Consider the following 13,433-nt stretch of genomic DNA (forward strand, 5'->3'; position numbering starts at 1 on the left):
TTTAATACTGTACAAGGACTCTGCACAAGAGCAGTGGTCACATTTCCTTTATTGCTATTTTAGTCAAGATCTGGTGAATATCACTGGGGAATTCAGAAATCTGAGCAAGCAAAATTCCCACCCTGATGTCCCAAATGTGCTGCCCCAGAGCTGGGAGGAAGAAGTGCAAAACCAGCCAGGATCTCACCGTAAACTCTGAGTCATTTCCAAAGGCATTTTGAGCTCTGGTTTTTGCACAGCAGGACCTGGAGGCACCACAGGCAGGGAGGATGGTGACATGTATTCCGTGTCCTCATCGCTCTCAGACTGCTCCCCAGGAGGCAGTTTTGGTACAGGCAGTGGTCTGGAGGCAGGAGAAACAAGATATAAAACATTTACACCAAATCTAATTAATACCAAGGTGCCCTTTAAAATCCACAGTCCCCCCACAGCAAGTCTGTCTGAAGAAATAATTTGGTTTTCAGGATGCAGCCCACAAGGTCAAACCAGCACAAGGTTATGATGCAAAAGGAAGTGACAATATCATGCACACTTACATCGCAAAAAATCCCACTCAAAAATGAATTTATTAAAGAGCTGATGGCAACTGGAGCCTGATTCCTACTGCCACAGCCCAGGGGAACTCCCACCATTCCCCACAGCTCTTTGGTCTCTGCTGCTTTCTCTAAATTGTGTTTTGAACCTGCCAGAGTTTAAAACTAAGACTGGAAGAGTTGTGCCAGTTCTGTCCCAGGCACCAGCACCCTGCAATTCCCACTCTGTAAGGTACAAAAATCCCAACAGACCTGGCAGCTAAGGAGTAGATGGCATTGGCAGACGAGGAGGGTTTGATTTTGGGGTGTTCACACTCTGAGGTTGCTGCTGGACCACTGCTGGAGCTCTGGAAGACAAAATTCCAAACCAGGAATCAGAAACAATGCATGGCCCAGTGTAGCTGCAAAGCCACTCCTTCAACAGCCTCTGTGGGAATGAAGCATCCTCATTTCTTCCACAGGATTTACTGACACCTCAGAAATCCAGGAATTCTGCTTTCCCTCACAGTGAGGATATTGCAGGGGTTTTCCTGCAGGAGAAACTTCACGTTTTGAGGTTCCAATGGCCTTGGCAAATTCAGCTGAAACAGGCCAAAATGGGAGCCAAGAGGAAAAGGATGCAGACAAGCACACATAATTGGAGACACAATAACAACCATGCATGTGCCATTTTCTTAGAAAAACTGGCTAAAAATGTGCTTGCTTTCAATTTTAGAAAGCTGGAAGCGTTAGAAGGAAAAATTAAGGAAATAGAATCAAGGAAGGCGAAACTGCCTGCCATTTCCTTTAGAGAACAAAATGTTGGATTTATCAGTTCACTGCTAACAGTGTCCTGCAGGTGAACAGACCCAAACTGATATCAGATTTTATCCAGTCAAACTCCTCACTGGAGATGTGGCAGTTTTCTCAGGGCTGAAAAGCCAGCAGAGTAAACCAGACTTTTTCAGAGAACACTCTCAGCACTTTTCAACACTGAAAGATTCAACACTCAACGTTCTTTTCAGCACTGAAAGGTGAACAATGAAAGGTGAACAATGAAAGGTGAACAACGATCAGGCAATTGGGATTATATTGGTGGGTTTCCTTTGGATCTTAGTGGTCCTTTCCCCCTGAACCACATCCTAGTGCTCAGCAGAGCAACCCCACCATGACGATATAAATCTGAATGTGAGGAAGGTACTCAAATTTAACCCTTGCCTGGAAGAGCTAACTTTCAGGAGCATCATGGATATGTTATGGGAGGATGCCAGGACACTATGTCTCTTTTTGTCATTTCCATATTCATCAGCAATCTACAGCATAGGATGTGAAATAAGTTTTGAGCAAGGTTAGCTCTTTCCATACACCATAGTAATGTGGAGTTAATACATTGAACTATATTTTCAGATGGGATTTCAACCTTGTTCCCAAAAGGAACGAAAGCACTTCCTTTGCCTGGAATTCACCAGTTTCCTTCCACCTCTCCCATGACAAAATCCCACTGCTGCCTTTTCCCCCAGCTCACCTCCAGCCCCAGCACACCTACTCACCGCGGGGCCGTCCAGGCTGAGCGTGCTGCCGAGCCTGGATTCCAGCTGGGAGGGCAGCGAGAAGGGCAGCGAGTGGCGGTTGGAGAGCTCCCTGCCAGCCCAGGGCTCCGCGGTGCCCACGGCCGGCGCTTTGGGCATCGGCCTGCCCGGCCAGGGCTCGCCCTGCCGGCCCGAGGGCAGCGGGGGCGGCTTGTCCCTGGTGGGACAGTCCCCCGGCGTGCAGGGCAGGGGCCGGCGCTGCGGGCGGCCCTCGGTGGTGCCCAGGGAGGTGCCCAGGGTGGTGCCCAGGGCAGTGCCCAGCGCGTGCGGCCGGTCCGGGGGCGGCGGCGGGGGCAGGTCCCGGAGCGTGGGGGGGATCGGCAGAGGTTTGTCCTTGTGCAGAGCACCTGGAGCAGCCTGTGGGGAGGAGGGATCAGCTTAACACGGGCAGCAGGGAGAGCTTTGGGGTGGTTTTATCTGTTTTTACAGATTTATCTGTTTTTACAAGGAATTATCTCTGAGAATGCGGAGATATCGCCGCACCTTCTGCACAGGCTTGAGGAGATAACACAGGAACTACGTGCATTCCTACCAGGCTCTGAACACCCCAGATTCCTCTTCTTGAGGGAAAACATGAGCTTACAGCAGCTTTAGATTGGAATCCAAACAGAGCCTCCCCATTATTTTAAAAAATGATTCAATTGTGGGTTATTTGTACAAGTTAACATTCATCAGTCAGTGATGAGTATTCACAGAAATGATATTTTCTTCTGCCTGAACTTCCCTGATTTCATTATTTCATCTCAACCAGATGAAGAACTGCTGCTGCATCTCAAGAACCTGATGGAGTCCTGATGGAGTAAAAATTCAACTTATAATCATAAACCAAGCTGTTCTGATGGAGTAATGAAAATGGAACTTAGAATCACAAACCAAGTTGTCTTGATGGAGCAGTGAAAATGCAACTCAGAAACACAAACCAAGCTGTCCTAATACAGTAACAAAAATTGGTTAACTCAATGCCACCAACATTATCCTACTGCCTTCTGCTGATCAGTCACAAAGCCAGTTCATTTCTCCCAGTCACATACATTGAATTCCTTCCTTCATTTTCTGCTTAATGTAAAATATGTGTGCAGAAAAGTTGTGGGAGAGAAATATGATACCTTCTGTATCAGCTAGAACAAAATATGAGGAAAATCCAAAGGGAGCAGGGATTGAGGCTGAAAACCAGAGAATGTGATAGCAGTAATAATAATTTGGTAGTTCGGGATGCCAGACAGAGAAACAAGAAAGCACGTGGGGATGTCAGAGAGAACGTGTTGGGGTCCCAGACTGTTCTGCCCCACTCAAATCCCACTGAAGAGCTGTGTCTGACCTTGGAAGTGGTGCCAGGGCTGGAGGCCCCGGGGGGGTTGGCCACTCGCTGCTGCAGCAGGTCCAGGCGGGGCGGCACGGGCGGGAGGGCGGCCTGAGGAGCCAGCGAGAAGGGCGAGGGAGGGCGTTCCACCTGAGAGGAGAACATCAGCACACGGCTCAGCCACAGCTTCCCGTCCTCTGGAGAGCCTCTCCAGCTACAAATGGCTCTGTGAGTACCAGCTGGCCTCCAGGAAGGAAGGCAGTGCCCAGCACTGCAGCGCTTGGAGCAGTGCAAGCTTGGCTGTGAGACACCCCTGAAATGCACACTTAGAAACTCAAATCAAGGTGTCCTAATGGAATAAAAATGCAACTTATAATCATAAACCAAGCTGTCCTAACACAGTAACAAAAATGCAACTTAGAAGCATAAACCAAGCTGTCCTGATAGAGTAACGAAAGTGCAATTTAGAAACATAAACCAAGGTGCCCTGATGAAATAACAAAAATGCAATTTCAAAACACAAACCAAGTTGTCCTGATGGAGTAGTGAAAATGCAATTTAGAAAGACAAACCAAGCTGTCCTGATGGAATAAAAATGCAACTTTTAATCATAAACCAAGTTGTCCTGATGGAGAAATGAAAATGGAATTTAGAACCATAAACCAAGGTGCCCTGATGGAGTACCAAACCTGAGCAGGGACAAGCTGCTTTTCAACACCAGAGGGCACGATCTGCTGCAAAGCCTCCTGTCCTTGCAAACTGCTTTCACTACAGAGCACTGGTATGCACCAAGCCCTCCATTTCTGTCTCTGGAAAGCTGGTTTTCCACTTAACAAAGCAGCACAGTGTTTGTTTTTATCTTTATTTTCTCTTCTTTTACATTCAAAGTTAGTGCTGATTAATTTTGAAAAGCTTCATGTACATTTGAGCTCACTAAAGCCAACAAATTACCAACAGACAGGATGTCACACCAAGAAAATTGCTTTGCTTCCCCAAAATATGTATAAAAAGCCCTCCAGGAACAGTGTTTACTGATTAGTACATTATTTCACAGGATGGAAGATAAAGGGAAAAAAGACTCCAGGTAAACCAGAGGTGAAGATTCTTTCTGACTATGAAATGCAGCTTATTTTAGTTGATTCAGCTATTAAAAATTAGTCAAATTCAAACCCACCTCCCTATGCAGTAAAAAAATGCAAGAGCAGCAATCAGATTTTGAAATGAGAAATTAAAATTAACTAAAAATGCCATGTAAGGATCCACAAAGAATGCCTGTACACAGCTCCTGGAGGGAAGCAGCACTAATGGCAGAGTTATCACATCTTTTAGACAGTTTTATCAGCCACCATATAAAAAGATGACAGCCAAATTGAGTTCCTCAGCAGAACAGCATTCCCTCTACCCTGTTATTTATCAGGACCTTGGGAAGGCTGTACCTGCCTGGCTGTATCCATCGCTGGGGAAAAATGGATGAATTTCTGCTGATCTGGGTGAATTCTGGCTTGGAAATCAAAATTTAACATACAGAGGAGTGTTCCAAACCCAAATGTTCCATTCCAATAGGTCAGGCCAGCTTTTTCACCCCTCTGGGGATTCCTCCAAGACAACACACAAATCATCAAAGGCTTCAAAGTGTGATCCCAAAGTAGCAGTGTGAAGTGAGCTCACAAAACTGGACCCAAATCCTTGTTTTCCACAGGGAGCAGGATCTTTACTGTTACACAGTCTGACAAACCTCACAGGCACCAATCACTAAGAGAAAACTGCTGCAGAAAAGGCATTGACACATTTTCAGCGACCTTACTTTGGTACCAGCCAGTTCTTTCATCATGAAGAGGGAATCATCAGCTTTGTCATCATCATCATCATCATAATTGGGAGAGGGGGTTCCTTCTGCCCCTTGCCTGGACAATCCTCCTCCTCCTCTGGGATCAAAAGGATCCACCACGATTGGCTCCGTGCCTTTGATCTCGCAGCGGCAGAAGGGACAGCCTTGGCCTTCAGATTCCTGCAGGGGACAGGAGAGATCTGTCACAGCAGCCTTTGGGGAGCACAATTAGCACCTGCTTCATCAACAACTGTGGGAGTCCAGGGCATCCCTCTGGCTGCCCTGGGACCCTGGCAGGGGTCAGGAACCCCCCTGGACAGAGCCCCCAGAGACACTGGCTGTGATCTCTGGCCATGGAAAAGAGTTTTCAATCCTACAGGATCAATTACCAGCTCTGAGTGTTTGATATAAGGGATAATTAAGTGTGGCACGGGTGCAAAAGTAAAATTTTAGGATTCTAGATAAGGGGTCCAAAGGGGACAAGATGGAGCAAATTGGGTGTGCCTTGTCCTTTTTCTCCTTCTTCATGCCCTCCATGTTTCACTGTGGTGTTGGCATTTTTCTGTTGGTTCAGGCTGGGGACACACTGTCCAACGTAGGTGACAGATATTGGCACGTTATTGTAAATCCAGCACAGGTAGTTTCTGGTATTTAATGTTTGTACCATCCCACTGAGGGCAGAGCCCCACACGCTGCCCTGCAGGACAGAGCTGCGGCAGGGCAGCAGAACATGTTAGAGATAAACAGAATAAACAACCTTGAAACAGCACAGACCAATTATGGCTTCTGCTTTGGCAGCGGGGCTGACAGACAGAGACTTTCTACAGTCTTGGAATCATCAATACCTCAGATTCCAACAAACAACCAGCTTGTAACCAGGTGAGCTTTCAATTGAGAGGAACACAAAGGGAAACTGGGCTATAAATGTGGAATATTTTCTCCTTAAAGTAGAAAAACAGCACTTTAGGAAGTATTTACAGTTTTTCCTTATTTCCGTATTAAGAGGTCAGGCATCTAAACAGCTTGTGATGCTGTGCCATTATCAGACAATGTTTCTGATATATTCTCTCCACATCTGTGAACAGTTCTGAGAAGAGAATATACCTGTAAAAGATATTCTGTATAAGAATCTGTAAGCTATCTGTAAAAGAAGAGAATACCTGTAAAAGATCGAGCAGCTGCCCTCAGAGAGATAAAGAAGAGGCCAAGGCTCACCTGCCAGGCTGTGAGACAGGAGGTGCACATCAGGTGCCCACAAGGTTCAATCTTCACATCCTTGTCGTTCTCAGCACAGATTTTACACAGCTGGAACGTGGAGCCCATCTCACAGTACAGCTCATATTGTTCCTGAGGGAAAGACAGCATAAAGCACGGGGACAACAGAATTATGCAAAGATTTTACCATCACCTTACGTGCTAGATGCATCTGTCAAGCTGTCATTTAAGCATCCCAAGAAAAGCAGGGTCCAAGCATCAATTCTAAAAATAAATCCTTAAAATCTGTCTTTGCAATCTCATCTGCCCATCCCTATCACGCAAGGATTTCTGAATTCCTGTAAAATACTGCAGCCCTGAAAACAAGTCTTGGGAATACCAAGTATGACAGAACTGGATGAATAGCTAAGGAGGGTAGAAATCAGGGAGAGAGGCAGGGAGCTGGATGGAATGGAATATTTTACTCACCTGTGTAACTTTAATGTGGTCCTGAGGTGTGGGCTCACACAGGCCAGTCAAGTCAGGATTCTGATTCCGGCCGTCAGGAAATAAATAACTGGAAGAAGTTGGGAAAAAAAATATCTCTACATGTGCCTGCACACAAATGTTTACACACACAGATCTAGGATTTGTTTTGGAGGTGGGAAGGGAAGAAACAATGAAGGTTGGAAGTCAAGGTATTCTGAATTCTAAAGTTTTATGATTGGACCAAAATTAAACACTTTATTCTTAAAAGTATTGGTTCAAATTAAGACAGCAATGGGGCTATTCAAATTTTAACTGCTTTGTTGTCCTAATTTTTACAAAGTTACTTACAAGCCTTCCCTGAAGCCATCGATCAGTGCTTGGAAAAGAGGTTTGTTGTGGGGGATTGTCTGGAGAATGTTCCCATCTGCAGTGACGTAGCCGATGGCCCACTGACCCAGGCGGGTACAGCTCAGCCGGAAAATGTAACTAAAAACACACAAAGGAAAAGAAACCGCAGCTTGGAACAGACAGAAAAGATTCAATGACAAGCTGGCAACCGTTGTCTGGCCATATCAAGACAGCAAATAAAATTAGTAGGAATAACTTGATGATTTGTAGCAGCTTTCTTCAACTGAGGCCCAGGCTCAAAGGGGAACTTTGCAATATGATACAAAATGAGAAAAGAACCCAAGCACTGGCCTCCAGGTGAAATTAAACCCAGAATCCAGAGCTAGAGGAGTTAACATCCTTAAAATCATTTGTTTCAAATCAACTTTGAAAAACCCAACAAACAAACAGACTACAGGAGGTTTCCATGTTTAAAAGCAGCCCAGAAGTAGCCACACAAGCTGCAGAGAGGAACACAGAGAATCTGTCAGCCCTGCTGCAATTGGTGGTGGCAGGCAGAACCTCCCTGCTGGCTGAGCTCTCTCTCACCTGCCAGGTTTGTGAATGAACTTCTGAAGTCTGGCCTTCACCTCGTCATAGGTGAGGAATGCCATGTACCCAGGGTGAGTCACTGCCAGGCTGTTCCAGTTCCTCAGCAAGGATGACCAGGGCTGGGGAAGCACCAAAGAAACAAATTAACCACACACTTCTGGAAAGAGTCGATATTCCTGAATCAAAGTGCTCTTCAGTTCGAGAAACATGTTTCTGTTCCACCACAAATCCAGTAGAGAAACCAAAATATTCATTCCCATGTAGCACTTGGCATTTGAGTTTGTTGCTTGTTGGGGATAAAATTATCACCTAAGACAGACCTTAATCAAAACTCCTTTAATAACTACAAAAGGAGAAATCACTGAGCTTAAGAATAGCCATCAATTGTGCTGCTTCTGCAGAGAGAATGACTCATTGCCCAGACAGGGATAAAGGCAGGAGTTTAATGAGATTATGCACAGGCTCCATGAGTGTTCTGCTCTCCAACACCGACTTCCTGCATGGCCTGGGGACAGTGACCTTCCCTCTGTGTCTCAGTTTCCCTGTCTGTAACTTGTGACTCTTCCTCACCAACCCAACCTCACCCGGGTGTGGCAAGGACTGCGGCTGGTCTCAGATCTGAATGAAGAAACCAGCACATACATCTCAAATATTGCTTAAAATGATGCCCCAAAAGTCATAACAACCATTTGAAATCTCTCAGTCCTGAGAAGGGTTTGGGTGTGTCAACCCCGCCTGATTTTTCCAAGTTTTTAGACTCGTCTACAGGAAGGTATCAGCATTCCCTAAGAACTCTGCATCCCCTGGAATTTGCAGCAGCTCTTGACTTGTTCTTTATGTACACCACTTGGAAAAAGTGCTGAATGAGATCAGCTACATTGCAACACCAAACATGGGAATTTTTCATCTAGACATATCTTAATTGCAACCCACCCCATCACATGGGAAAAGGCAAGTCAGAGCCAAAGAAGTAAGTGATTGTTCTTGTAAATACCCAATTGTACCATCAGAAGTTGTGTTTTTGAATTTAGCACTGTTAGAGACTGGGAGGGGGGGAAGAATTTTACCTACTGTTAATATCCCTTCAGTGATACAGAGATTTCTCACACACACAGACACGTTCACAACATCCTGGTTGGGGCAGTTCAAAAGCTAGGAAGCCCAAATTTCCATGCTCGAGCTCCATCCTGAACAACCCCCCTCCGTGGAAAATAAATCTGACAATAAAGAAAGGGACGAGGGAAGACAGAGTGATAAACTAAGCTTCACATTTCCTGGCTTGCAGAAGCTGTGTCAGAGCTTCGGTCTCAAAGTGACCTTTGAAAGAGAAAACCTGATTCATGGCAGGATGCTGAATGTGCCTGGGAGTTGCAGTGTATATTTATGGATTTTTTTTATTTTACAGCCAGAAATATCACCCACTTTTACTGCAGTATGGGGTCTTAAGTATTACTCTTTAAGGGATGGAGGGCAAGACAAGCAAATCCCATACTAATAATGTTTGTGAAATACTGGATAAAGAAGAGTATAAGCTGAGGCACTGAGAGAGTTCAAGTGATTCCCACTCCTGAGTTCTCACCTGGAAGAGTCGTGTGAAGATGTCAAACTCAAACACTGAGATGTAGTCGTTGCACGTCAGGTCGATGGTTGACTTCAGGGCCATGGCCTCCAGGCCTGAGCTGATGGGATGCACCTCGTGCAGGGCCTGGCGGAAGCTTTTCCAAGGAACAATAGTCCTGGGGAAAAGCAGGGAATGGGAAATGGCTGAGCACCACCACCACCACCAACACACCTCCACGTTCTCTTTGTCAGGATCCATGTTGTGATAACAGAACAGAGAAAAATCAGATTTATTCACTTCACGCAAACACAGATTTCTTGGTACTGCAGGAAACCCACAGTCAAATGAATTTAAGGCAATTTCTTCTAATTTTGGAATTAGAAGCCCCCCTCTGGTTTCTCTTTTCCCTATTTCTGCAGTCCTACCACAGCATCACTTGATAAGAATTTCATAATGCTGCAGCTGGTAGAGGAGAAGTTAAGTCTAGATGGTTTAAAAAAAAAAGTTGCAAGCAACTCTCTAAAGAAGAATTAACTGGAGAAGGAAGAGAATCACAAGCCAAGACACAGGCTCCTGTTTAAAGGAATATTTTCCCTTTAAAAATAAATCAAGTGGCATAGAAACACAGAAAGAAAATGCCTCAGTTCAGACAACTGTGCTATTCATGAGTAAATACATTATGGCTTTTTGTTCTGACAGCTACTAATTAAACTCTTTAGGTGAAGTACCTCAGCTCCCTCAGTTTGAAAGCAGTACCCAATCCATTCACTTTAATCCCCAAACATTGCTGTGAACACCTCCATGGTTCATTTAGCCAGTGTTTCATTAGATACAGAAATTAAACCTGACATTTCAGCAGTCTGCACACAAAGATTGTTGCATTTCCCTTTCCCCTTCACTCTTAGCAAAGCCATTTTGCAAACAGAAATTCAGAGGAGAAGAAGAGAGGTGAGTAAATGATTGGAAAAACTAACTGGAGGGAAGATGAAAAGAATATAAAATGATGGCTTAGCTAAAGAACAACCCATGTTGGGGGCATGGTAACCTTTGGAAGAACAAAGGATTCTTTTGCATGGCTTGGAGAGCTTACTTAAAAGTTAAAAAATTAAATTGAGGAGAGGAAAATTTAAGCTTAATAATCAAGAGAAACACTGTGACAATACAAGAGTCTCCTGGGGAAACTAGGGAAAGATTCATCATTTGACAGGTTTAAAACCAGACAGGACAAAAACTGGGAAATTTAATGTAGGAATAATTCCTTACCTCACCCCAGAGATGACCAGTAGGTCTCGCCCATAATTTATTTTAACCTGACAAAGCCCCTCCTGAAGGGCCAAACAGAATTCTTAAAAAGCACAGGGTGCAATTTGCTCCCACACTTCTGTTTTTAAGCACAGTTAGAAACTTACTTTTCACCAAAAGCCTTTCTCCAAAATTCTGCAGCATCTGCCTTGGTGATCCGGAACGTGTCCCCCTGGAAGAGGCCACTGGGGAAAATCCCTTTGAGTTCTGCCAGCATGTGGCTGAATATCAGGGACAGTTTGGTCAGGTTCCTCCTGCAAAAGACCACAACATTTGTTTATTTTAGGAAAAAAAGAGTTGAGCACTCTGAGCAAAGCAGAACCAGCACTTATTGCAATTCAAGAATGATCCCAGCATGCAAAACTCTTATTTGGGGCTCTCTTTCAAGTGTTTTCCAGCATTTAGAACATCCAAAACATGGGAACTATCAGCAAGGTCTTTGTCAAGACATTTTCCACAATGACAAACTCTGTAAAATCTCTTTAAGATGTGCAGGCAAAAATCCTCCCATGGAAAAATGCATTCACAGAAAATGTGCAAAACCAATACTCAGACCTCACCTACTGAGTGTTGAAGACAAAACCTCATCAGCCTTGGGTCTGAAAACTCCTTTTGAGAGCACATAAAGCTCCTCCTGCCCCAGACAATGGAAGCTGAATGCCTGTCCAGGTCTCCAGAGGCTCCCAACACAATAGATGTGCTCAGGGAATCTCTAACTGATCTTAACAGGCCCAAGCTCCCAAGGGAATGCAAAAAACACCTGCAGGTTTTTCCTAGAATGGTCACAACTTACACACAAAAGCTCTCAAACACATTGTGTTTAATTATCCAATTTGAATTACAGCTCAAGTCCCTTCTCTGCCTGATGGCACTGAGACATCAGGAGTGCTCTATCCCACGGGATTTGCCCTTTTTGAAGTTGGAAAAGAGAATAGATATTTTCTGCTATTCTGTTCACCAGATGCACCTCTCTCTCTCTCTCTCTCTCTCTCTCTCTTTTATCCAAATAAATATTCCAAATATTCTCTTCCACTCCATTGCTAGGAAAACTTCCTGAAAACAGACAAGGATATTTCTAAGCCAGAGGGTTTTTTTCACCCCCACATCACATGCTTGAAGGTAAAAGAGGGAACTGGCATCAAGTGGGGAAGAACAACTTATGAGCTGTGCCCAACACACCAGAAACCTGCATCAAGCACCCAGACTCTTATGGCACTGATTATTTAAATATTGAACCACACAGGGAGGGAACATCCCCAGCCACATTGGATTTTCTTCTTTTCCCATCTCTCTCCCTGAGTTTGTTGCTGTTGCAGAAGACCAGGGCAGTAAATTCCACTCCCACAGCTTCAGCCCTTCACCAGTTTTGGTGCTCTGGTTGCATTGGTTCCTTTTCACTTGGATGTTTTTCAGATATCCCTTGCTCCAAACATGCTATGGCCACTTGAAGGACTCACCCTGTCAATGTGCCTGATTGCAGAACTGACCTCCAGCCTTTCCACAAAAATTCCCCGGATATTTGGGACATTTCCCATATTTTCACAGGGTCTAGACTGAATTGGAAGTGACCATATTGCTTGATATATATTCTAATATTTCCTCAGCCCCTCATGAGCCCTTTCTGCATACCCTGACAGTCTGGGTGGATTAGAAGGGCCCAAAACTCTAAATTTTCTGTGACAGCAGTTCTGTCTTACCCTTCTTTATTCAGCTGCATCTTAATTTGTGTGCAGCAATGAAAGCTGCTCAAAGTGTTTATGGAAAACACCAGCTACACAAAGAATTCTGGGTTTTGTCATTTCATACATGTCCAACAACAGCAGGTGCTTGGGACTAACACAAGGAAAAACCCCCAGCTGCTCTTCCACGAGCTGTCCCATTCCCCAGCTGTCTCTGGATGTCTCACACTCTCAAACTGGGTATTTTAAAGCAGTTTTACAGATTGGGTTTGGCACGTTAAGTAATTCCAAGCCATGTATTTCTCTTTGCATTTCCGAGGGGAAGGCTCAGATTCTGAGCCCATGGTACAGGGAAGATGATTTAACTGCAAATTCACACCCCAGTTCCCTCCTCCCTCGTGGAGATTCCCACCATGTCCCTGCAATGCCTTTTTCTGATAAACACTAGAAAAAATGTAAGTCAGAGGTGTGGAATTCTGAAAGCAATCACTCCCATAAAATGGCAAAAAAAAAAAAAAATAGGACAGTTTGTGTTAGTGCAAGAAGAAAAAGCAAACACCAGGCTGTTATCAATCATTTAATCCACCTACAACCTGAGCAAAAAATTATGGGCTTTATTTTAAAACTGAGTTTATAAAAATACAGGCTTTAATAAACCTGCTAATGATTTTGCACCCTCCTATTGCTGCCCAGCACGATGTGGGGAAATCTGGGTATGACAGAAAAGCACTTTGGTGCATTTCTGACCCTGAACAAGTGCATGGTTTAAATAAAACACTGCAAGAAGCCAGGGAATATTCCTGTGCCCAGTTGTTTATCTCTTCTGCCTCAGCTGAGCTCCAGGAAGTGCTTGCACTCAGCTGAGCACATCAGTTAATGAGAGAAATAAGAACTTCCTCAGGCTCAAGGATGGATAAACAAATGGTTTTACACACACATTGAAGGACTCTGTTTCCAAAAGCATTTTGGATCGCTGAACATTTTAAATTCTCAAGGTTATCAAATTTTTTATAACCATTCAGCTATATTGCAGGTAAATA

General features: G+C 44.5%; 1 protein-coding gene across 1 annotated transcript in view; it reads right to left on the reverse strand.

The window, feature by feature from the left end:
• The window catches only part of CBL (Cbl proto-oncogene), a 36,153-nt gene that overhangs the window by 8,312 nt on the left and 14,408 nt on the right, over nucleotides 1-13,433 (reverse strand). Inside the window, exons 3-13 of the mRNA XM_002193623.7 lie at nucleotides 10,822-10,968; nucleotides 9,431-9,587; nucleotides 7,849-7,970; nucleotides 7,261-7,398; nucleotides 6,913-7,000; nucleotides 6,445-6,576; nucleotides 5,206-5,409; nucleotides 3,420-3,551; nucleotides 2,063-2,458; nucleotides 786-880; nucleotides 188-343 (exon numbers count right to left, since the gene is read on the reverse strand). Of these exons, the coding sequence (XP_002193659.5) occupies nucleotides 188-343; nucleotides 786-880; nucleotides 2,063-2,458; nucleotides 3,420-3,551; nucleotides 5,206-5,409; nucleotides 6,445-6,576; nucleotides 6,913-7,000; nucleotides 7,261-7,398; nucleotides 7,849-7,970; nucleotides 9,431-9,587; nucleotides 10,822-10,968 (1,767 nt within the window). The remainder of the gene's footprint in view (nucleotides 1-187; nucleotides 344-785; nucleotides 881-2,062; nucleotides 2,459-3,419; nucleotides 3,552-5,205; nucleotides 5,410-6,444; nucleotides 6,577-6,912; nucleotides 7,001-7,260; nucleotides 7,399-7,848; nucleotides 7,971-9,430; nucleotides 9,588-10,821; nucleotides 10,969-13,433) is intronic.

Source organism: Taeniopygia guttata, chromosome 24 (genome assembly GCF_048771995.1).
Source record: "Taeniopygia guttata chromosome 24, bTaeGut7.mat, whole genome shotgun sequence".
NCBI lineage: Eukaryota > Metazoa > Chordata > Aves > Passeriformes > Estrildidae > Taeniopygia > Taeniopygia guttata.